This window comes from Galendromus occidentalis, unplaced genomic scaffold (genome assembly GCF_000255335.2).
Source record: "Galendromus occidentalis unplaced genomic scaffold, Mocc_1.1 scf7180000077428, whole genome shotgun sequence".
Lineage (NCBI taxonomy): Eukaryota > Metazoa > Arthropoda > Arachnida > Mesostigmata > Phytoseiidae > Galendromus > Galendromus occidentalis.
The window spans coordinates 434,963-459,297 of record NW_003805416.1 but is presented as its reverse complement, the minus strand read 5'-3'; the positions used below and the strand labels follow the sequence as shown (position 1 = coordinate 459,297).

General features: G+C 54.3%; 2 protein-coding genes across 2 annotated transcripts in view; one reads left to right on the top strand and one right to left on the bottom strand.

The window, feature by feature from the left end:
• Positions 1–24,335, bottom strand: part of GlnRS (Glutaminyl-tRNA synthetase) — a 31,864-nt gene that overhangs the window by 65 nt on the left and 7,464 nt on the right. The window contains exons 4-11 of the mRNA XM_029111275.1: positions 21,013–21,039; positions 5,417–5,434; positions 2,444–2,552; positions 2,096–2,292; positions 1,782–1,996; positions 1,007–1,591; positions 627–967; positions 78–279 (exon numbers count right to left, since the gene is read on the bottom strand). Coding sequence (XP_028967108.1) covers positions 78–279; positions 627–967; positions 1,007–1,591; positions 1,782–1,996; positions 2,096–2,292; positions 2,444–2,552; positions 5,417–5,434; positions 21,013–21,039 — 1,694 coding nt within the window. The remainder of the gene's footprint in view (positions 1–77; positions 280–626; positions 968–1,006; positions 1,592–1,781; positions 1,997–2,095; positions 2,293–2,443; positions 2,553–5,416; positions 5,435–21,012; positions 21,040–24,335) is intronic.
• LOC100900116 (phospholipid scramblase 2) lies at positions 3,115–5,329 on the top strand. The gene is made up of 6 exons (XM_003742630.2): positions 3,115–3,244; positions 3,468–3,850; positions 3,928–4,032; positions 4,185–4,582; positions 4,724–4,885; positions 5,060–5,329. The coding sequence occupies exons 2-6, from the start codon at positions 3,679–3,681 to the stop codon at positions 5,189–5,191; spliced, it is 969 nt and encodes a 322-aa protein (XP_003742678.1). The 5' UTR covers positions 3,115–3,244; positions 3,468–3,678; the 3' UTR covers positions 5,192–5,329.

Genomic DNA, 24,335 nt, shown 5'->3' with positions numbered 1-24,335 from the left:
TTTCTCTAGTCGCTGTCCACGAGAACTTCTATAGGGAGTTCTCCCTGGAGTTCCTCAATCGCCTGTCGCGTACTCACCTTTCCGCAATTATCCCTGTTGGAATCCGGATCGACGCTGAAGAAGCCTACTCTCTCGAACTGAAAACGATCGTACGTCTTGGCATCCTTCACTGTCTTCTCTACCAGAGCATTGCTCCATACGTGCAGAGAATTCGGATTGCAGTCGCTCAGGAAACCATTAGGTACTACGCTGGTATCCTCGGGGTTCTTATGGATGAACCTGTAAGTGGGGCATTAACCGTCAGGTCAAATTGATTTTGGGTGTACAGGATGCGCCTCATCGCCAACGAAGAGGAACATCGGGATGCTTCTGTTTTATTGCATTTCGAAAGCGAGCGAACGAATTGAAGGTCTGAGAGAAGAGCTTCCCGGGAGTGTTCGATCATAGAGCGATGAGTACCGAGAGAGCCGAGACGATCGAACCCGATCGGCTCTCGATAGGCGAGAAATTCGGTAGAAGTTTGCACCCGATCGATAGAACTCGGCTCTCGAAATCTTGGGATAGAGAGAAATAAGACGGAATCATCTGTTAGCACTGATGGGATTCGAAAGGCAAGGAATACGCACAGTTTCTCATAGAGTCGAACTTCGGCTGGAAGAGGGTCGGAAACCCAGTGAATGAATGCCTTCGGCTTTTCTACGTCCGTTGAGACCTTCTTGCAAGTGACCTTGAGCTCGATGACTTCGCCGTTGCTTCCCTTGACCACTTCTGTAATGCTGGCGACGTAGCCGGTATGATGCAGTCCCACCGGCTGTTCGGGACACAGACGTCTGTACGATTTGTCAGGCTTTTTCTCACGGAAATCGTCTCTGTCGATATAAACGACCTCCGCGAAAGGAATGACGTGCGAGCCCCGTTCGGGCTCCGCGGGGAAGTCGGGCACAGTAATTTCTAAGGAACGTTGTTTCTTGCCGCCGCCCCTGCCGTCGTTTTCGGCGACGAGGACGGAGAAGTTTTCGATGGTCATCTTGACCGGGTTAAGGACAGCCATCACTCGTTTGGCGGTTGTGTTGAGCACCTCGCGAACGCAACTTTCCAACATCATGGGATCGACAGCCATCGTGCTACCGGTAAGCCCGAGTTTCGCGCAGAATAAGTGGATGGCCTCGGGTGGGAAACCTCGTCTCCTCAGTGCTGTCAGGGTAAAAAGTCGGGGATCGTCCCAATCTCTGACAATGCGTTCCGAGATGAGCTTGGCAATTTTTCGCTTCGAAACAACCGTGTAATTAACATTGAGCCTTCCGTACTCCCACTGTACGGGGCAGTATCTGTCGACGGCGTTGCACAGCCAGTAATAGGACGATCGTCGCGATTGGAACTCTTTGGTACACAGTGAATGGGTGATATCCTCAATCGAATCACACAGACAATGAGTGAAATCGTACGTCGGATAGATGCACCACTTGTCGCCTGTCCTGTGGTGAGCACACATTTTGATCCGATACGCGACGGGGTCCTGCTTGCCTTCTTCCAGAGTGATTTTCATTCGCAACGTCGCTTCACCTTGGTAGATTTTGCCGTTTTTCATGTCCTTCAACGAAATAAAAAGGCATCAAAGTCCGGGTGAGCGGGCAACCGAGTTGACGCTTTCTCCAACGGCTCCGGAAGGAAGAAGTTGCTGGTCGCAAAAGTTCATTCCACGTCTACATAGAGAAGCGAATCAGCAGGCTTGACTCTCAAGCGAGTTGCAGACGCACTAATAGGCTAACCGGATGACTTACCTCGAACAAAGCGAGGCTCTCTTTGATAGGTCTGTTCCTCCATGGCGAAGGGGGAGGGTTGAAACCTTTGAGATCCTCACTCGATTGATGACAAACGTAGGCCAAATCTCTCTCGATGAGAATACAGGCCAGCCGGTAGAGTTCGTCGAAATAATCCGATGAGTACGTTATTTTGTACGGCTTATAGCCGAGCCACTGCACGGCGTCGAGGATTCCTATTGGAAGAAACAAAATGAAGAGCCTCGGCTCAGCTTCCGAACCTGCTCGACATCGGCATGTCTCCATTGTGGGCATGAGGATGCTCCTCTCACTACCTTTGAAGAATTTCTCTTCCTCCTTGGCGGGGTTCGTATCGTCGTAGCGTAGGAAACACAGGCCGTCATGAGCTGCTGCATAACCGAAGTTTATACTTATGGCTTTTGCGTGCCCGATATGCAGGACTCCATTCGGTTCAGGCGGGAATCGGGTGCGAACCTTCCCGCCAGTCCTCTTGAGATGCGCAGCGATGTGCCTGGCGGGTGATTCAGGGTTATTTTTTCTTCGGGGTGAAACTCTAGACCTGAGAGTATACGATTTTCCCTTGTGACACGCAAGCTGTCCGCGAGCGGGTATCATGGGCACGCGACTCGCGAGCATGTACACGACACCTAAACGGCACTCACTTCATTGTGTTCTCGGTCATCTGATAGCCATCGGTTTTATGGTTCTCGCCCGGTTTATGAAAATTAGCTTTCTTCATGAGCTCTTGGATAGTCCTGCATTCTTCCGTCTCTGCCGAGGGCACGCTTGCTGGGTCCCCGGGCGTCTTAGGGTCCTGGAATTAATGAAAAGAGATTTTGTCGACGTCGTAATTAGTACGTCGATGAGACTCATCGATTAGTCATCATCTATAAGTGCGGCCGATTGTTCCCGGGCAGCGTTCGTCTTCCGTCATCGGAGCATGGAGACGGCTCGACTTATTTCCTCGAGAACTGATCCAGGAGCGCATGCGGCCAAGTATCCCTCCAAATGGTCCACATGGCACGCTCCTCGCCGAAACTTTCAGTCGAAAAATAATTGAAATCAAGAGCCGGAGGCCCGCTCTTCGCAGGAGGAGTCAAAGACTGAAGTGAGACACGTTCTTGTTACGATTTTGTGGCCAACAATATCCATATCGACTACGGCGATCGGAAGTCGTATCGCGAAACGCTCTTTCGGGAGGGACATATTGTAAATTCGTCATGCTCTAGCGTCCGCGAAATCGTCATTCAATGTCGAGCGTAAACGAACGAGGATTACAGCGCCGCTATTACGCCGGCCGCCCAATCTTAATCCCGTTGAATCTCTCTCTTGTGGACATTGCCAACGGAAGAGTCATAGGGCTGAGTGCGGAGACACGCCGTCCACCTCGACAGTCACTGTCCACATTTCGTAGGAGCTGAACAAGCGACAAGTGCGACCTTCGGTAACCCTCACGATAACCTGTAAGTTCTCCCACGGGTTTCGCCATTGTTTCATGAGCAGCTCAGCCGAGAGGTTCGACAATCTCGACCACGAAATCGTCTTCTAGATTCGATTCGGAGGGGCGAACCAGCAGAAGTCACTTAAGCGCTTCCAGCTTTGGTTTTGGCGATCAGACAGCGCTAGGTCCGCGTGTGATTTGGCGGAATATCGCCTCAAACTCAAAAACTGCTCTTCTTCCTGTAGAGCGTTTGACGAACTCTCGTTTGGGAGCGATCAGAGCATTGACTCAGGACGACCAACGATAGAGAGGAGCTTCCCACGGCTTGATAGGTTTCGGAAACGGCTTTCATTTGCCTCCGGAACACGCTCGCGAGGGATTCTCCTCCACGTGCGCTCGATTTATTCATTAGGGGAGAATCGAGAATCCGCTCCGCCTATAGAGGTCAGATAACAGATGGACCCGAAACGCCTTCCATCTACGCCTGCCGGCTTCGTTCCACCGGATGACCGCATGTTCGGCTCGCTGCCTCCGCCTTACTCGGCGGCAGTGTCCCCAACTTACGCCCCGCCGGCGGGACCCGTTCAATCAGTCCCGATGCCCGGTCAGATGCCAATGCCGCAACCTGGTGAGTAGGGGAATGACAAAATTCAATGTGGACAGGAGAGATCGATCAAGTTCAAAATTCCGCTCACGATCAATCAGGTCCCGCTCCACCTCCAATCGGGGTGAATCCCGGAGAAGGGCCGCTTGGGTACCTCGCAGCCGTTGACCAACTTCTCATCAAGCAAGAAATCCATCTCGTTGAAGGTGAGCCGCTAGGATTAATCAAGACAGTATACACCCTCCGGGTCTCATGGAGATTAGAGTGCAGGGCGGATCTTAAGATGCAGACTGCAGACATGCATGGCAGCTTCGAGCGTCCCTCGCCGCCTTCCTGAAAGTTCTCTGATGACTTCCAGTGGTTGCCAACGTACAAACGAATGTGAAATTCGATATCCTGAACAATCAGGGACAGCTCGTATATCGAGCCGAAGAAAACTCAGAATTCTGCCAGAGGAATTGCGGGGGCCCAGCCCGTGGTTTCACAATTTTCATCAAGGATCTCATGGGGAGTGACGTGATCGCTTTAAGGAGGGACTGTAGGTGTTGCGGCTGTTGCTTCCCCTGCTGTTGTCTACAAGAGATGATCGTCGAAGCGCCTCCTGGCTATTGTGTGGGAAGAATCAAGGAAGACTGGACGTTCTGTACTCCTTCGTTCACCATTAGAGATGAACGGGACGAAGCAGTCTACAAAGTATCATCGAGGTGTTGTCCAGGGGCGAAGGGGCTCCACATCAACAGCGACGTACATTTCAAGGTGAAGTGAATGCAATCAAAGCCAGGAGGGGGAAAAATCCAAATTAGTTCCCCGCCGAATCGGAGGAACTCGCCCCATGCCTGATGTGGCGGGGGAGAACACAGCGCACCATCAACTTGACCAGAGCATCAATCCTTCTAGGTTGAGGACGTGACATCGAGTCACGAGATCGGACACATCGTCAAAGAGTGGGGCGGCGTTATTCAGGAGATTTATACGAGGGCGACCAATTTCAACGTCTCATTTCCCATGCATCTTTGTGTGCAACACAAAGCAATTCTTCTGTCGGTCGCCTTCCTCTTGGTGAGTCTGTCGCGCGTCTAGCTGCTGCCTGAAATGCGCTCGATGACGGCTCGATGAAGCCGATTGAATGACGGGCTCATGATTCTCGGAAGCTTTCCAACACTCCAAATGGGGGGGAGTAATTTCGCTTACGGCAGCCGACAATCTGCGTAAATGTCCCGATTTCTCCGACAGAACTTCATGTACTTCCAACAAACGCCAGCACAGTTCCGAGGAGATCATCACCCGGGTCCATCACCTTTCGTGGGAACCGTCGGCGGCCCGCAGCATTGCAACCCCGTGACGACGACAACTTCATTCGCTTGAAGAAAGGTTATCCTGGAGCAGGTCGAGATCGGACAGAAGACACCCGATTCGATGAGACTCATCGGCTTGTTGAGACCGCGACCCGGACTCTCTTGACTCTCGATAAATAAACAGGCGAAGACTCTCGTACACGCATAACTCCCCTCGAGAATTTTTTGTCACTGCGAATATTTCAGCGAGCCGCGCTCTGTCGAGGTTCCTCAAGCTTCCGGTGCGCTCGGTCACCAACTTTTTTTTCTCTCTCTGATGTCAGTACATGGTCCCGTCAAGAGGATGAATTCCGCTCCACTCATTAGGGACGAGTCGATGTTTTCGACGCTAACTATTTCCCCTCCCACACGTCAGTGTCTCGTCGGAACTCCCGAAAATGACACCCGTTCCAACCTCGCGTCGGCTTTATACGCTCGTTGACGTCATTCCGAACCTGCTCATGAAAAAAACTATGATCCGATATATTTATCAAGAACAGGCAGATGCAAGAACGAGAACACACATACGTATTCGTAAACAAAGATTTCCTCTCTGCCGGCTCGGAATTTATGTCTCTCCTCTGAGTTTGTTCAAAACGTCGACGTTCCACAGGTCCACTTCTCGATGGACGCCGCCGCAACGAATCTTTCCGCGCAGCTTCCGTCGTCGGTCCGGACCGCGGCTGAATAAACTCACAACGACTTCTGGTATTTTCCCGAGCCCATTCCAGCGACTTGGTGTGATGTTGAAGTCTCTACCGAGACGGTCTCTTGTTTCGCGATGGCTCGCACGCCGACCGCCCAAACGGCGTGGCGGTGAAGGAGTTGGCAGCGACGTCGACGCCGACACCGATCATAAATCTGGAGTCGTCGTCCTTTCATCCAAAAGTCGGAGCTCGTTGCAGCCATAAAGCGGGAGGATCGCGGTCTCCCTGAACGGAAACGACGTTTTGTATTTCGAGTCGAGGTTTTTTGACGCTCCACTGTGAAGCCCGGTCTGGAGCACGCCGCCGTCTTCTGTTGTCCCCTACCGTCTTTCCTTGCTTCTGAGGTCGAGTCCCTTCCTCGCGGTCGAGACCCTCTCCCGTGCCCTTGCCAGACTCAGCCTCGACCCGCGGAGACCACAACGTGCTCTTGTCCGCCACTCGTCCTCCAGACTAACTCGATCTCTGTTTGTCCACGTTTGTCCGGCACCCAAATTCGAAGTGAAACGTCACGTTCTTGGCATCTGTTGCGGACAACGGCAGCACCGACATCTCGTTGTGGTCGAATTCATCATTTTCGCTGCGACCCGAAAGCTGACGATCAAAAAGGACGTCGGTAACTGCCGAGCCGGTGTTTCTTTCCTTTACCATTTATCCTTGAGTTCGTGTCGTGTCTCGCGTGCATCAACGTACTAACGTTCGCTCGCCGTGAAGGTGGCGACAGTGAAAGGGTTCTAGGAGCCCGACTCGTGATTCAGGGATTCCGCCGGTGGAACGATCGATAGCTGAGTAAATTAATTTATTCCCCGTTGCACCACCCATCGATGTCATTCGGCTTAGAAGTGCACGGCAAGCGCGACCGGCTCTCCAGCACCGAGCAAGCACCGCCTATGGCCGACCCCAGCGATGACTCGCTAGAAAATCAGTTGAGCTCGAAAAGTCCCGTAGACGGACTGCTGAACAGCGAGTCGGAAGGCACCGAGGAGATTTCCTACGAACGCGTGTGCCCCGCACCGGGTTCTGAGCGAACTCACGCAACCCAAACGGACGATGTCAACACAACAGAACACGAGTTCCCCGAGCCACCGTGCCTCGAGCCGATCTCTGAAGTCGCCTCGGACTCAGAGGCGAGACCGGACTCGTCGTTAGCTATCGATGTGCCGTTGAACCTCACGCCCGAGCCGGTATCAGGCAGGGACGAATTACTATCGGATTGTAGACCTCTTTCGAACGAGAATCTAAATCGTCAACAAGAGTCTTCGAAGAGGAGCGATTCGATGCAGAAGTCGAGCAGCCGGGACTCGTCGAAGACATTGGAGAGCAGTCATCATTATAACCATCAACTGGATCAATCAACTTCGATCCCTAAGCCGGAGCTCGACCGGCGTCCCGCATCAGGACCTGAGAGACGGCCCACGTCATCATCTTCAGAGTCTGGACGGCTCGTGATTGAGTCCGAATTACGACCTGCGTCAGAATGTGAGCGACGTAGTCCCGCTTCAGAAGCTCATCGATGTCCTCCCGAACAAGGATGGGACCGACGTCTCGCGACGTCCAAATCTGAACAGCGACGTCTCGACGTCGAGCCGCAAGGACAAGCCTGTCCCGACCGGACCCCTCGGGGAACTCCTCAGCGGACCGCTGAACGAAACCCAGGACGGGATCCTGAACGAGATCCTGGACGGGAACCTGAACGGGGACCTGAACGGGATCCTGAACGGGATCCTGAACGGAATCCTGAGCACCGTCCCGAGCGAGAACCGGCTTCAGTGGTTGTGAAAGAGCCCACGCCCCTCCCGAAACCACGGCCCCCACCAGTTCCCCCACACCCTCCGGTGATGTCTCCAAGCTCACAAGCGACGGCGGTGGCGGCGGCGGCGGCGACGAGACAAAGACGACGCTCTGAAGGCCTACTCCCTCAGCTGACACACGTGGATCATCTTCTCATCAAGCAACGCCTTCCAATAGCCGGACGTAAGTCGAAGACATTTTTCTGCTCACTCTCCCATCTTGTCGACCCAGCTCCCGTCCTTGCAATTTTTCTTCCCATGACAAGTCTTCATTTCCCCTTTCTCTGAGGGGCCGAACGATCGAAGGAGAAACCGCGACCGTGTTTCTCGTCGACCGGACGAGTATCGAGTATCCGTTTCCCCCGATGAGTCTCGTTGAAGGCGGCAACGCCCGCGATCGAACGGAAATCGCCCTAATTCGTAGCCCTCGGCTCACGCGAACTCCGTCGAGCGTGACGATTGAGTCTCGATCACAAGGAGGACAGTTCAATACACAGTTCGTGGACCGCGCGAACGAAACCGGTTCTCCGGTGTCCCTTTTCCCGCTATTCGTCGGCAAACAATTCCTTGTATGTTCGCTTGTTTGTTTACGCCAGTTTAAGCGACGGGTGGTGGTGCTTGATATGAGGACCGACAGACCGGGCGCCCGGTGGTCCGGTCGAAACAAATGAGGGACATTTCTCTCGAAAGCTTGTGCTTCACTTGCCAGGCGCTGGCTAACTGAAAATCCGACGGAACAGAGGACATACTGCAATGGCTTTGAGCTCGCGTTCCCATGTTGTCGCGTCTCGTAGTGAAACAACGATCGGCGGAGGAAGAGGCGTCGGTCTCCGCTCTTGCAGCGGCGGCTAGACGTTTGTTTGAGAAAGGAAAGAAGTTTACGACCGCTTTGCGGCCGTTTTGAGGGTGTACGTACTGTAGCACCGAAGAAGCAAAACCATCTGCTGGACGCAGCGCAACTATCCCGCGCCCGGTCCACCGACCCTCCCCGGTCGTCGTTTTTCGTCGCCCTCATTTTCCCGCGGGCGAGTCTATGCTCCCCGGTAGCACGTCATGGACAAGCAACCCTTCGTGACGACCGGAGGGATTTTCGTGTCTGTGAGCTCGCTCGTCCGCTGGCTCGCCGGTCGGCCCGTCCGTCCGTTTGTCGGCCGTACATCCATCCGTCCCTCCGTCCGGAGCTCCCGCCATCCGTCTTGATTCTGCGTCTGGTTCGAAGTGTCTGATTCCCCCATTTGTAAGTCGAACGCTCCGACGGTCGACCGCCCGGTCTGACGAGCAGCCGAACGGAGCTCGCCGGGCAGGAATACGATGAAAAAAATAGGGCAATAGTTCGAGCATTCGTTACGAGTTCGCTAACAATGGAGTACGAAAAACTAACTCATTATGTTTGCACTCGTTACAGTTCGGCGTAACTCCGACTTCAACAACAAGTACACTCTGCGAACGATCCTCGGCCAAGACGTTTTCCGTGCCGAGGAAGCCACAACTCTCTGTGCGCGAGACTGCTGCGGTCCAGACCGGGCGTTCCATATGAACATTGTTGATCTTCACGGTAGACCTGTTATAGCGTTGGAACGTCCTCCGTGGCTCAACGTCTGCTGCTGCTGTCCGGTGCTTCCAATCTGTCAGCAGGTGAGTTATGAATTTCAAGGGTTCATCAGCTCGACGATTCTGGCTTTTGTATACGGTGGGCACGGGACGGGATGGACGAATGCGATAGTGGATAAACGTCCGTCTGCACGTATCCCCTCGGAATCGGGGAGAGTGTCCGGGGCTGATGCGTCTCGATGAAGCCATTCAGGGAGCCGAAGTAGTCGGGGAAGACAGCGGAGCAGACGAACACCTAGGTCAGGCTCGTCCCGTCTCCGGCTGATTAGTGCGCGCCATCCGTGGAGTTAATACAGTGTAGCTCGTGATGGATCGCTCCGTTGCTCCGTCCATCGTCCGAGGGCCAAGTCGCGATCCAAGCAAGACAAATTGAGTCCTGCATCCCATTACGACATGTGGCTGGGTCTGTCGCCTTCCCCGCCGCCGTCCTTCCATCTACCCATCATCTTCCCTAGCAGCCGATTTTTTTCCCGCCATAGTCCCCCGCCCCCTGCTAGATGACACCACTAGATCACAGCACTGTTAAGGGAGTCGCAACAAAATCACATGGTCAGTTTGCCAAAAAGCTTGACCGTCCACCGTCTCTATTGGGTTCCCTTTTCGTCGTCGTTTCTCAATTTTCCCTCAAGTCTCTCTCCATATAATAAAACGGACGCGGCTGGGATCGTGCGGAAGATTCGGGCCCCGGGAAGAAAAACATTTTGGACCCCGTCAAAAGAGATGACCTCCGCTTTGTCCCAAAGGAGCACCGGCAACACGGGCAATGGCTCCTTCCCTCCTCGCCGGGGACTCCGGGAGCCACTCAGTCAGTTGGTCGGCAGCAGCAGCTCCTCCTCCTCCGTCCAGTAAAAACACCCAACCAGCCATCCTGCGTCATCCGCTTAAGCAGTTCTGCTTTATTTGGTTCGAGACTCGATGGCCGGGCGCCGTCCTTCGCCGCGCCGGCCGGCATCAAGCAGAGGGCGGGCCCGCGAGTGGAGGAACGAACGCAGAATTTTCGTCTGCCTCTTCTTCTTCTTCATGACCCGCATGGCTCGTGGCGTTTGCACCGTCCGGAGAGAGCCTGTTCCCCTCGACGCCTCGTTCCCTTATGCCGAAAAGCATTTCGTGATGGTAAGCAGGGAGAGTGAGGAAGCATACTCCTCGAAACTGCTGACCCCGGCTGCCCGTCTTCACGCTTGCCCGGCAGCCAAGCGACCCCTCACTATAAATCCCTCACTTACTGCATGAAGGGAGAGAGGGAGAGCATTACCTAGGCGCGAGAATGCGCGAGCGCCCCGAGACAGAAGGTTTGCGGCGCGGAACATGGCTCTCGAAGGGTTCGAACCCCTAAACAGCCCCCAGGCTCTGACGGATTCGGAACCATGTTTCCAGAGTGACTCAGAGCGAATTCGGCCTTAGCGGCGGTCTCTGAAAGATCTTATTCAGGCCGACCGGAGCGAGGAGGGGGATACGCCGGATCCTAGGGTCCGACGGAATTCGGTGACAGGCAGGAATATAAGCGGCGCTCGACACGAAGGAGAAAAAAAAGAAACCGAAAGCACGTAGACTTTGCTTCCTTGTCGTCACCCTCCCGGAAAGCTCCCGTTAACGTCCTGATCCCCTCGCGGCCGCGGCGACCGATCAGTACGTAAGCAAGCCGGAAGCCAGTCGCGGGTTGAAAAGGCCACGAGAAGGTTGACGGCCACGTTCGGCCATAATGTTCCGCTGCTGTTCTCTTTGATGTTGCATCGGAACCGGGCGGCGCGCTCGGTTGGTCGTTGACTTTGCTCCGCACACCGCAACATCTAGGTGGGGGCAGACTGACGCCGGCGCACGCACATCAGCGACGTTCGAGCCGTCTCCCCGACCCCTCTCGCCCATCGAAGCCACATGAAGGCTGAATAATTCATGCGTCAAAGCGCTTAGTTGCTGAACTTGAGCCGCGTGGAACAAAATATAAGTTTAGCAAGCCCGGTCCTTTCTTCTCCGTCGTTCTACGCTCATTGCTTTTCCGTGGCAAGCGAGAGACGTCGGCGGCGATGGGAGGCGAACGGGTCGAGGACGTCGTAGACGAGAGGACCCGCGCGTTCCTGGGACTTCTGCTAGATGCTTGGCTAGTCGAATGCCACGCGCTCTTGTAACAGCACGTCGACCGACGACGACGACGAAGGCAGCGGCAGCTCTCACGATAACGTCGACGACGGCTTCAATACATGGAAGCCGCGGCTCGACGAATCAGGAGAGGAATTATACGTCGAACGGAGGAGCAGGAAGAGAACTGTGTCGATGTGACCACATGGCGGGCGGGCGAGCGAGCGGGAGGAAGAGCGAGCGCGGCATCCCATTACACGGAGGCTCCTCGTTCCGGCTAGCCGACCGGTCGACTTGCTCGGCTAGCGCTCGAACTCGGGTCTCTATCTATTCATCTATCTATCTATCTCGTTCCCATAACACTCAATACTCCGTCGACCACTCCTCGCGGCTTCCAACCCCAAGCCCGGAGCCCGTATTAGCACCCGACTCGCTTCTTGGGCCTCCGCCGCCGTCGCTCAGAGCCCCTGTCCGCTGATTCTCCTTTTCTTGCCGTCCAAGGCACCGTACAATGCCATTACCACCATCATCCCTCCTCGCCCCGTCGATGCCGCTTCGCTATTCTCGATTCGAGTGGGAGTATTACCGAACGCGGTCTATATTCCGAAACTGGACGGTCAAGGGTAAGAGGCCGTCAGACGAGCAGCGGAAGAGCATGCGGCTACCAGGAAGGGGAAGGAGAGCGACGACGGCCGCGAGAAGAGACTCGTTGCGCGGGACAAGAACGAGAAGAAACCCTCAGCGAACGTCTGTAGGAGCGCCGGACTCAACGACGTTCGATTCAAATTTGATTTTACCGTCTTTCAGGAAACTCGAATTGAGTGCCCACCTGGAGTCATGGTGGGAATGGTCCGCGAAGAACAGACTTGGTTCGGTGTCTCGCCTCGCTTCGCCGTCAACGATCCCGATGGAAAGGTATGTGCCTGAGTCTTGTTCAAAACCTTTCTCCGTTCCAGTCGAATCGTTCTGCGCCAAAGACGAGGTGCTCCTGCCTACGCCGCCGCCTCCGCGATACGAGTTTCCCTCTCCCCCGTTCTGTGGCGATCCGTCTCCGATTTCATGGATGAGATCTCCGACTTCTAAATTCCTCTTCATGCTTGGGGCGAATCATGGGCGGGAGCTCGAGCCCCGAGAAATCGATTGCCTTGAGCGCTCAGAATTCTCGGCCAGCGATTATGGTGACGAGTTGGCTCTGGCTTTGCAACATACGCCCGCATTGTATACGCACGGAGGACCGACTCACAGCGAGGCGTGAAAGCTCCCATTCACTCCTAACTCCATCACCTCGGGCGCGTTTCGCGTCTCCGGAACGTTTATTCGGCGTTCGACGGGAATTCGGGAGTGCTCGGTGTAGGCGCAGAATGGAATGTGTCGAGAGGTCTTTTGAGTGGTTTGTCCGCCAAGCAACAATGTCGTAGGCCGACAACCCGCTCCAGTACTTGTTGGCTATCAGAGAGCAATGTTACAATCTGTGACCGAAAAGACACGCGAATGAGGTTCCGTTAAGAGAGACGGACGAACGAACAAATGACCGACCGAACAGACTCCACAAAGCCAAACAGAGTCCAGGAGAAAGAGCCGAGAAGAAACAAACGGGCCCACCGAGCGACAGACGTACCGGCCGACCGATTGACCAGCAGCTGAGATGAAGGGCATCCTGAGAACCATTTGCTTCGTAAATCCTTGTCGTTCTCTTTTCCGATATTTCTCCGAGTCTCTTTTCTCTTTTTCAAACGTCAGTGATGGTCATCATTTCGATCGACTCGACGGACCGATCGACCGATGGACCAGTGGACGGTCTGCGCTCCCCGTCAGAAGCTCCGCTCGCGCGAAATAAAGACGAGAGAATCGTTTCTTTGCTGCTGGGGATGAGCAAAGGCCATCCCGATCCTTCTGCGGCCGCTGGCGTCAGCCAAGGGCGACTTGCGTTCTAAGCCGAGGCTGGCCGAGTCCGCCGACCGACAAGGGGTTGGCCCTCGGACCCCCATTACGCTCGGCCAATGCTCGCCCCCTCAGAAAAGAGCTCGCGGGGTCAAGATGACTCCGGACCTGGGGGAGTCTGTCACGGGGTCTGGGGAGTCGTTTACGAAATGACTTCCTGGTGGTGTCGACAGATTAATGAGGTTCGCGAGTCGCCGAGCAGCAAGACAGGCGGAGTTCCTCCGGCGAACCAACGAAGCAACGCGTCGGCCGTTCGCCCGCCTGTCCGAGATTACCGAAGTTAGATTCGGGGAACGAGACCGGTTTTCCGTCGCTGCTGCTGCCGCCGCTCGTCCTGGATTTGGGCGCGCATGCAGCGTGAGTTCTCCCCAGCTCCGGTTTCGTTCGTCTCCCACTTCAAGTCTACGGAGAGGACGTTTCCGTTGTCGCTGCTAATGCTCACGACGGCCGCTCGAGCGGGCGGACCTACGACCTCACCAAAGGGCGACAAACCGCCCGCCCGACCGACGGACCGACCGACGGGCCAATGCTTGCTCATGGTGACTTAATGAGCCGAATAGCAGATGTCTCATCCAGAATCGCTTACCCTAAGCAGTTCACAGCAGCCATAGCGACACCCCGGCCGTTCGCGAGGGAAACATCCTTTTCCGATCAATAGCGATCAAACAAGCGAAAACTGCGACCTCTTCCCATATTGTCATTGTCTCATCAGCACATTGGTATGCTCGCGGTCTCAGTTTATTGCATCCAGACAGAATCGGTGGAGCCCACTCGGAACCAGCGGTTGAGGCTCCCGAACGGGTTTGTGAAAAAATGCGACGTTACGCGAGTGCGAGTTCAGGAGCTACTGCGGTGTGGACGTCCAGATTTGTGTGACCCGTTAACCGAGAAACTTTCACGGGAAATAGCTCCGTGCGTGGACAGTCATGGGGAAGTAATTTCACGGCCGCAAATTCTTTTCCAGACGCTGTATGGAGTTCAAGGCCCCACATGTCCGCGGATAGCGTGCGTCCTCGACGGCGATGTCGACTTTGCGGTAAGCGTTCTCCTCTTTTTTCTTCTCCTCTTTCAGCAGTGAAATGAAATTCAAACTTCGTTACATGACGCTCATGCGGTGGCATCGCAGACCACCATCCCGGGGGACTATAGCGGATAGTGATTGCACGAGCTTGTCAACATAAGAATTTTTTCATAGAGGAAAAAATGAAAAAGCAGTGAGCAGCGACGTCGAGAACACAGAAGATACCCGCACGACGGAAAGACGAGAGAAATGAGGAAGGAGATACTCGATATTGACAACGAGATGGTTTGTCTAGCAGTCGTCGGATATGTGCTCCCCGTACAATGCCTCTTTCGACAGAGAAATTTCCGGAATTCCTAAACGGATTCCTGGAGGAGCAGACGACAAACTTCAAGCCAACATCAGGCCAGCAACAAAGCACCGGTAGCGCAGCTCTGAACGACACAGGGAACCGTCCTCCAGTCGATGGGATCCTGCCGTGCGGCGCCAACAAAAAAGTCACGGACATCACCGCAACGGCGGGAGCAGGCTCCGGCAGTCGCGGAATCGTAGCAAGCGCTTAGCGCTTATACTGCAGGGGCGAGTCCCGAGCCCTTCGTGCCGATTCGATTTTTTCGCGTACACAGAGCTCCTCGCACGCAGTTCCAGCTTCCCTGTCTGGCGATCCAAATTTATAGTCTCGAAAATTCAGGCTCCGACGTATCTTTTTAGCGCACGTGCGGGGAGCTGGTGCGACAGACGGAAAAGGTTGCGTGCTCGAGAAGTCGTCGGATACTTTATTGCAGTTTTTTCCCCTCTCATTCCACTCGGTGCTTTTGTCGTCGTCGTCGACGTCAATGTCGTCGTCGTCGTCGTCTTCTTCTTCGCCTCGTTCGCTGTTGCCTCCTCCCGTTCCCATACGCTCTCTATCACCGGGACACGTAGGGTCACAGCAGCTTGCATATGAGCTAGTTCACAGAAGAGGCGGGGTTCAAGCAAGCTTGTCCCCAAGATGCTTCGTCGACAGCAGACCAGAGATAACGGAGACGAAACGGTCAACAGACCCAAACCACGGCGGTGGCGACCGGGGTGCGGGTCTCTCGCGGCAGCAGTAGGGGTGGATCTCTTCTATTTGCCACAGTCTCGAGCCTCAACGGTGGCGTCCGAGCTTCCCCATCCGAGGACGTCGTTCGTTCGCGCACCCGTTCACGACTTGCCGACCGGCTGCTTTATATGACGACCAGGCATTCCAGCCGAGACCGTCTAAACGACTTCATAACTTTGTTCCAGTCTTCCTTCCCTGTTTCTTCTTCATTGCCAGGGAGGATGACGGGAGCGAACAGCCATGCCGAATGGAGGACGGTTGTCCGTTCCTCCCGTCCTCCTGACGATCCGACGACGCAAAGTTCCGGCACCCAGCCAGCTGCGTCTTAGCGTCCAGCCGTGTATACGGTCGAAGCCATTGCCGAACGCAGGAGCGCGCGGACGGACGGAGAGCTTTAGGCGAGGCGGCACAAATCCCTCTCGTGCCGTTTTAGGCTCTGAGCTTTTAGATATCTTAAAAATTTCCAATACCGCTTTCGGTGGCGAGTTAATCGATCTTTATTCGAGCCACGTTCTCGAGTAGCCTTCTCTTCTCGAACTCCACTGCTTTTGGGAGCGGGTGCCGACGACGGACCTTCCATCGGCAGCCGCCGCTGGACGGTTGCGAGTGGGGGGCGTGCACCTTTGAAAAATTTTACAGAGATGCGGTCCCCTTCCCTGTCGTCGGTTTTTCCGCTCGCGCAGCCAGACGTGCGTGCGTGCGTCAAGCAACCGCTACTGTTGCTGCGGGGTGTTTCACGGGCGAAAAGGAGTGTGGACCGACCTACCGGACGCCGAGCCGGTCAGCTGCGGGTTCGGTTGACCACCTGTGAGGAAGGCATCGCTCCGATTGCTACCAGAGCTGCAACTATTGACCACTCTATCGGTAGTTGCGGTGTAGGCGGCGGCAGCAGCAGCAGCATCGAGGACGGCATCCGAATGTCCCAATGGAGAATTGTGCTGCCGCAGCCGGTTCCGAGCAAGAGTTCGTCTCATTTGTTCTCAAACTCACTGTCACTGGGGAATGCTTCCCTCTTGGCAGGCAGCCGGATGGATGGATAGATGGCCTGACTGACTGACTGGCTGACGCACGGACAAACAGACGGGCGGATAGACAGACACACGCGCGGCCGCGGGCCTGGCAAAAGGATAGCTTACGAGCTTTTGGTGGCGGCGGCGGCGGCGACTGGAAAGCTCCTCACATACATCATACCTTTGTCCCCTTCCGGGACTCTTCTCCATTCATCTCGAGAGCTGCGAGCGATGCGACTTCGCGCCAAATACTTCGAGTACCAGCGCTTCATACGAACGCATAGCGACTTGCTCAGGACGTCCGAGTTACGGCCGGGGAGGAAGAGGTATTAGTAGTTTGCCTCCCGGCGTTCCCTCTCCGTACCCTTCTGTGCCTGAACGTCCGACAACAACAGCAGCCTCGACGGAGGCAGTCGCTGCGCTCGCGGGGATGGGAAAGCACAACAAGGGAGACCCGGCTTCCAGAGAAGTGTGCCAACGCAACCTACCCCGAAACCAGATGGAAACCCATTCAGACCGAACCATCGTGCGGAGCCGGAGGAGAAGGCACGAAGACAAAGCCACGGATTCCCACGATGTTTCGGTCATAGTCCCCGATGAAATTCCATGCGCGATCGGGGAAGCAGCGGGCAATGCAGGGAGGGAGAGAGGAAGGAAGTATCGCCTTGCGCGGCGATAATCTGATCGAGAGACTCTTTTCTACATTGAGTTTTTCTTTTCTCGGAATCTTTTCAGATCACAGACCACACCGGGACGGAAGTCGGTCGAGTCAGCAAGGAATGGGACAACCTTCCCAAAGAGCTGCTGGCCACCTCGGACAATTTCGGGGTCTCTTTCCCGGAGGAGATTCCTGCGGCACACAAAGCCCTGCTCATCGGGGTAGCGTTGATCCTTGTGAGTAGCAGAAGGACACGATCAGCAAATAGCATCGATCGATTGGAGCGGTAGAAGTCTTCTGGTTCCGGGAGTTTTGCCGTTGGGCTTCGATATTCTTTCAAACGTAGGTCGGGGGAAATCGGCGGTACCTTTTTCCAAAGGCAGAGCCAGATTTGTATTCGGACGCAGAGCTGGTCTTGGGCGAAAATCTTCAGGAGCAGCGTCATCTTCAGTCTTGCAGCGATTCCTCCATCAGGCGACGCATCTATGACCGTGTTCAAGGCTATCAATCGCCGCCTTGCAGTTTTCGCAATCGACGAACCCAGGCTCTGGATTGCCCTTCGTCAAGAGGAGCTATCCTCGACGGAATCGGGAAGACGTCTCTGAATATCAACGCTCATTGATTGAGCCGCCTCTGAATTCCCCACGCCTATTCAAAGGCCCACTGTTATTCGGAGACTCCCCCGGGGATAATCTCGGCCACGCAGCCGCCTACAGAAGGAGTTTGAGTGGCGGGAGCAGGACGAAGAGGAATAACACGACAAGGGACGACGCCAGGGATCAGTCCGCATACTCAATTAGCGATTATCCGGTGAATTATTCACGCGCATCACCCGAAAACACCGGGCTGACCATCTGCTACTGTCAGTCGGGCTTGAGACGCCGGCCTATATGCAACCGCAGTCATCGGACCACTGCTGTGGCCAGATTAAGTTTTTTTCTCCGTTTCGACGCACGTGACGCACTATCCTGGGGATTTCAGGAATTCTTCGCGAATCTGACTCCCCTAGCTCGACGGAAATCCCCCAAACTGGTCCTGCGGCTCCCGTACAACTTCTTTCGGAATCGCTGACGCCACGTTATTCGTTTCTTCCAATGCATTCCCCGCACTTTTCTTGAGCGCGCGGACAGGCGGACGGGCAAGCCTTCAAAAAGCCCCGGGCTGTTCAACCACCGCGAGGGAGAGAAAAACTTCATCATCCATCTGACCACGGGAAAGCTGTTCTGAAAATACAATGCGCTCTAACAATTTAGCAGAGCAGCCCTTCACAGCCGCCGCCGCCGCCGCCACGAGTCGTCAGCCTGTCTGCCCGTCGAGACAGACGTTACTCGACAGGAATGATCCGAGCTTTTCAGAAATATCAGCGCTCTGGAATCTTGGCAGAAATCGGAAACGGCTCGAGGGAAGGTCTATGCGAGCTAATGGAGTTTTTTCTTGTTTCATTCCAAATCGGAAAATTCCGATTCGGTCGTAGCGGTATCGGGCGGGAGCGCGCGCGGATCCGGAAAATACTCCATCAACCCGCGCGACGCGACGACGGGACCGAGAAGACGTGGAGAGAAAGCTCCTGTAGACGCGAAGGGGCAGGACGGGTTAGCGCGGGGGAGGGGTGACTTCTCGGAAAAGGGACGAGCCTTTAACACAAGAGGCCAAGAGGAACCGTCCCCGATGGGGACTCACTCGACGACTGGGGCGTAAATAGTGGTTTGTACAATTCGATCCCCAGATCGCTGTCATCTAATAGACGGTCGTCTTCCATTAGCTTTATTCCGCTAAGACGTGCCAAAAGAGCTGATCAAAAATTGAACATGCCTATCTCCGCTAGAGCGTCCGCGTACTACGCCTACGTTTCCCTGACCAGCCATTACAAGAGAATGCGAGTCTCCTCTCAGGTAGAGAAAATCACGAAATCGCTCTCGTACAAGACTCCGTGAATACAGAGGGTGGCTGGCGGCTCTCGGGAGTAGGATTATACCGAAAAAACTCGCGTCGTGATTCATTTCCTGAGATTCTCTCTCTCCTCATTTGCAGGATTTCATCTTTTACGAACGAGAACGAGAAAAATATTCCCGAAACGGACTCTCGCACCAGATGCCTTCAATCGCAAACTCCCGTCGTTCATCATCTCAGCATTCCGAAACAAGCAACGAGGTCAACGCGAATTTCTCGGCTTGGGGAGGCGGCATAGCATCACACGGTGGTGATTGAAAGACAAACCCTTGAAATCTATCGCTCCTTCGCTCTGATCCTGTCGTGTCCTTCCGATTTTTTTCTGGCCGCCCTGTTGTCCGGATGTATCCGCTACGACGATTTTGAGGCGAGATATTCGCCTGTGAGCCTCAACCGTCTTCAAATCATAAGGTTTGCTGCCTGATTTTTTTTGAGCCCCGACTCCATTGGATCGAGGGTTAATCTTGTCGAATTACCAATATCCCCTTCTGCGTAGCGCGTCGAGGACAAAATTCGCCAAGGTGAGCTCGTGTTCGTGGATTTCTCCGATAGTACCGAAATCGCCCGCAACCCGATTCCGGGAAGCGGCTCCCGAGTTCATTCGTTGTTCGTTCTTCCCTTAGCGCAGATTAATTATCACCCCGAAAAGTGAGGATGATCGTAAAAATTGCCGTTTGGAACATCGAGCGGATATAGTCGGTCCAAAGCTTTCAATTTTTGGCGCTCGATATCGTATTGGTTGTAGCTTGATTGCAAGCCTCATCATGCCCTCTCGTCCCCTCAATCGAACGGAATCGCTCGAGCAAAATCTAACTCGGCTATCCGCGCGACAATCGCCGATATAGCTCGTGGAACAGATTCTCGAAGCACATGATCGCATTCATCATCGAATGAGAGCACACAATAGCACCTGTTTAGCCATCGAATGACCATGAATTCGAGATGATTGTCGAACACTGGGACTTCTCCTGGAATATCGCAGGGAACGAAGAATATCATTTTCTCTCACTCGGAGCGAGGAGCCGTCAATCGGACCGAATAGTTAACTTCTGTCGCATCATTGGACACAATGAAAGAATGGGTGCAAGGCTAGCATGTAATTTGGTTCCTAAATGCCCGAATGCGTCACTCTTTTCCCCCCGACTTATTATGAGCGAATGAATGAGATATCCGATCGGAGGAACTTCGTCTAGCTTTCTTCGCCGTAGCTCATAAACAGATTACACGGATTCGAGAATAGATCTCGCCATTAGTGGGTACCGGGCCTACTGTCAGTACTATGCATAATTATTGAGTTCGAAGTTGATAGTCCTACAAACTTATTATCATATCGGCAGGTGCCTATCGCATAAACAGTGTATCGTCGTCAGTTTACTAGTGACTCATATCACACCTACGAGGTCCGCCGTCTGAAGAAAGGGCTTCCGTGTGAGCTGGGATAGGTTGAAAAAAATCACTCAAGTTCGTTCTGACTGTGTTCCACAAAGGGTTCAGACGCCACAGGAAAGAGGGAGTGAGAGGAGGGCAATATGTCTCAGCTAACCTCGCGACGACTCATGTCGAGAATTAGAGTACGTCGTCGCCGTCGTTTGGAGCCGTCGCCTAGGGACGGATGTGTCTTAAATGATGATCGAGTATAATTGAATTTGGACAAGAACTATCATCGCCGTGCAATCGTGCCTTAAAACTGAAATCTCAGACGAAGCCGCGGCCTTCGCAAGCAACGCATACCCCGGAAGCATTCGTTCGGTCCCGGAAACCCCTCTATTCACGTGATTTGCCCTCTGGAAAGTTCCGCGCAACCGATCTGGACGTATCTAATGATCTGGTGATCTCATGCTCTTTCCCTGCACGGACTCAGAGCTCCACATCTGTGGTCACATCTGTTGTTCATGGGATCCTAATTCTGATCGGACGCCTCCACCCCGGCTCAGTTGTTCGCCCCGTATGGTCATGCTATGGGAGGGAGAATCCTGGAACACGTTGGAAAATTCTTATTCGGCAGCGCACCGCTGACAACATGCGATTTTCGATTCTCTAGTCCTCGGTTCGCCCTGAATCCGCGAATCGTCAACTCGTGAGACCCGGTAAGGGAACGAGGTCTTCTCCGAGCTTCCAACGGAAACTGGTGCCAATACATGACCGAGTCGAAACAGGAATCGCCGATCTCTGCCTGAGTTGCTGTTTCGAGGTCACAAATCATCGAGAGAACACGAAGTCAATTCAAAGAAGAAGTACCTACACCTATCGTTGCTACACAGTCATCGAAAAAAGAGGATGTAAAACTTTATCATTGATATCGACAATAAACAGAGAATAATTGAAAATCATGAAGAAGGCTTGTCCCTCTCCTGATGTGGCTCAATTTTTAGGTGGACTTCCATTTTCTTCCCGGCCTGCGTAATTGCGCTGGGGATAGCGAAGGGAGCGGCTGATAGCGAAACGATGAAGGAAGACCAGCGATAGGGAATGAGTTTACTTGAGCGATTAAAAACACAGTCAGCTCGTTCTCCCGCAGAAGCCGAGCCCGTCTTTGGAGCCGAGTTCCGGAAGAGCGCAAGTGTGGCCCTCGCCGAAGAAAGTGAACAGAGAACAGCCCCGTCTGCTGCTTCACTGAACGCAAACTCGACCGAATCTCCGACGAATAAACTTTCCGAGTCCACTCGGCTCGCTGATTGACCGCCTTCCGGCCAGCGCGACTGAATCGCGGGTGCGGGCGGAGTCGCGAGGTAGCGGCATACACATGCGATCAGGCACGCAGATAAGCGGCGAGGTGGCTGAGGAACTGGAGGCTCATTCCTGCCCGGCATCATCGAGACGGCAGCAGCAGCAGCCGCCAGATGGAGACGCCAAATACAACATTGACCGCGGAAAAGGTTGCCGCAATAACTTCACCTAATGTTTCCTGTATCATCGGGGCCTCGCTTCGGCCTATTGTTCGCTGTCTGGCGATCGCTCGTTCTCTTGCGAGCTCGGTCAACAGGCCGAGCGCGAGGAAGGGAGCAGCTAGAGAAACGGTCGTCAGGCTCGTAATCTGCAAGAGCCGCCATTCCTCCAGCCCGACCACTCCGAGTGGCGAGATTCCAGGCGCGAAGGACCTGGTGAACGATTCCTTGCTCGACGGTACCAGGCCCGGGGAGGACACAGGGCCGAGCGGAACGATTCCGGACGATTGCCGGCTAATTTATCCGCCACGAATCTCATGCCTTCTGCTCGTCGATTCCCTTTGAATACCATATCCTATTCCCCCTCGGCACGCTCCCGGTTGCGGCCTGACCCTATCCCCGAGTTCGCATTTTCCACGCTCGATTGTGGAGTCGAAGATTTCGACGATTCGGATCGATATCGGGATCGGGACTTGCTACTCTCCGTTCAACCCTCGGCCACCTACTTTCCAGCGGACCGGCCAGAGGCATTCTATCCGGGTGAATTCCGTGGCGGGGAAGTTGTCATCTACCGTCTAACTCACCGCCCCCACTGACCGTTGAGGGGGACGGGAGCGGGCGGAAGAGCAACAAGAAAGGAGCAAGCGAAAACTCGCGATATTAGAGGAGTGATTCATCTTGTTCACTGTGCCGTGACTTCGGACCTTACATTCAGCGTGAATCAGGCGACAGTCGGGAGGATTCTCCGAGGCCAAAACGGTTGAGAGCAAATGCTGAGCAACTGTTGGCAAGCACGGCAGAGAGGTGAGATCACACTGACACAGTCGAGGAATTTTTTCCCCCTGCATTCTCCCGCATGCTCCCGCTACTTGCCTCCCACTTTTCCCGCGCTTCCATTCCCGCCGTTCTGTCGAAAGACAGGGCCACGCTGTGCGCCGCCGCCGCCGCCGCAAACAAACATTGGCATCCAGCCAAACGAACTTTACGTCGACCCTGCGACGACGTCGACGAGAACAAGCGGCGAGACGAAGCTACCATCTGACCGGCTGGGAGAAAACCACTACACTAGGAGCGGACTCACAACCCGTCTGTCGAATGATCTGTCGTCATTAAGGGCAGTTGATTTGTTGCTCCGGACTCGAACATCCATTGTTGGAGAGCAACCCACAGCGAACACTTCGCGTCTCGGACGACGGAATCTCAGAGACGGCCAGAGGATTATTCAAAATAGTCAATGACAAAAATTATGAAGAACCCAATTTTGTCCCGCGAACGGATAATGGCGTTGGGACTCGGTGGTTTTACCGATGTCTAGATCCCAGGTCCTAGAGGACTGGATTCAAATCGAGACTTACGTTCTATGCGATGCGAGGTCCCAGACCTAATTTCCCTTGGATTCTAGAAATGCAGCGCTGATTCTGAGGCTCTATTCTGCCCTTCATTGCGGGAAACCTGAATAGATTCGGGCCGCGACGGCAATGGCCCCCCACTCAGCGACGGTGGTGATGAATGCGCGGATTCGAAAAAAAAGCGCGAATAAACAATTTCACGGATCTCTACTATACAGTTTCGAGAGCCTCCCCAATTAACAGTCAAACGAAAGCCTCGCTCCTGCCACGATGGAATCGAGTTCGTCTCTGCGAAGGCGACGCCTCCCGCCGAGGATCCATCCGACGACGACGGGGGATACGGCAGCCAGCGCATCTGCACCTTCCTCTGAGTAGACACGGTCCGATATTGAGCTGACTTTTGTGTTATCAATATTCGATTCACTTCCAGCTGTTATTCCAGCAGCCGTAGTTCCTCGTTTCTAATATCTCGCCACGAACACCCGGCGGCGGCGGCAACAGCGACCGCCACGGCGAACATCATTCAATCGCTCCACGTGGCCGCATACAAGATTACAGTGGAAGTACGTGGTGTCGGCGGCGACGGCTGCTCTGACACGTTTACCACCGGTATATCTACGGTGTCCACGCACGCTGTTCGCATGCGTGAAAATGAATGCATGGACGTCGCAGCGATTCCCACCAACCCAGTCAGTCAGTCGCGCAATGGACACTCAGATTAGATCTCACGAACACCCGCCGGTACCGGCCAGCCAGCCGGCTGGTCCACCGATCCTTTGATTGACGGTTCTCCATTTACCGCACGTTGCATGGAACGCATTGTCTTCCGTGCGGACAATAACCGAAGACAAATACTGTCTTCGTACCTCCGAGCTCCTCTCCTTCGTTTCGCTGAAGCATGACGGTCAACTAAAACCAATGCCACATCGGCCCCCTAGGCCCCTCACTCCGACCGTTGTTGTCACTACGACCACCGTTCTTAGTTCTACGGTCTCTAACCCGAATCTACCCGCCATGAGGACAATATGAAAAATGGACACGGTAAGGCTGAGTAGTCGATGCCATATATTTTTCTCTCACTGCGGCAATGAACATATGT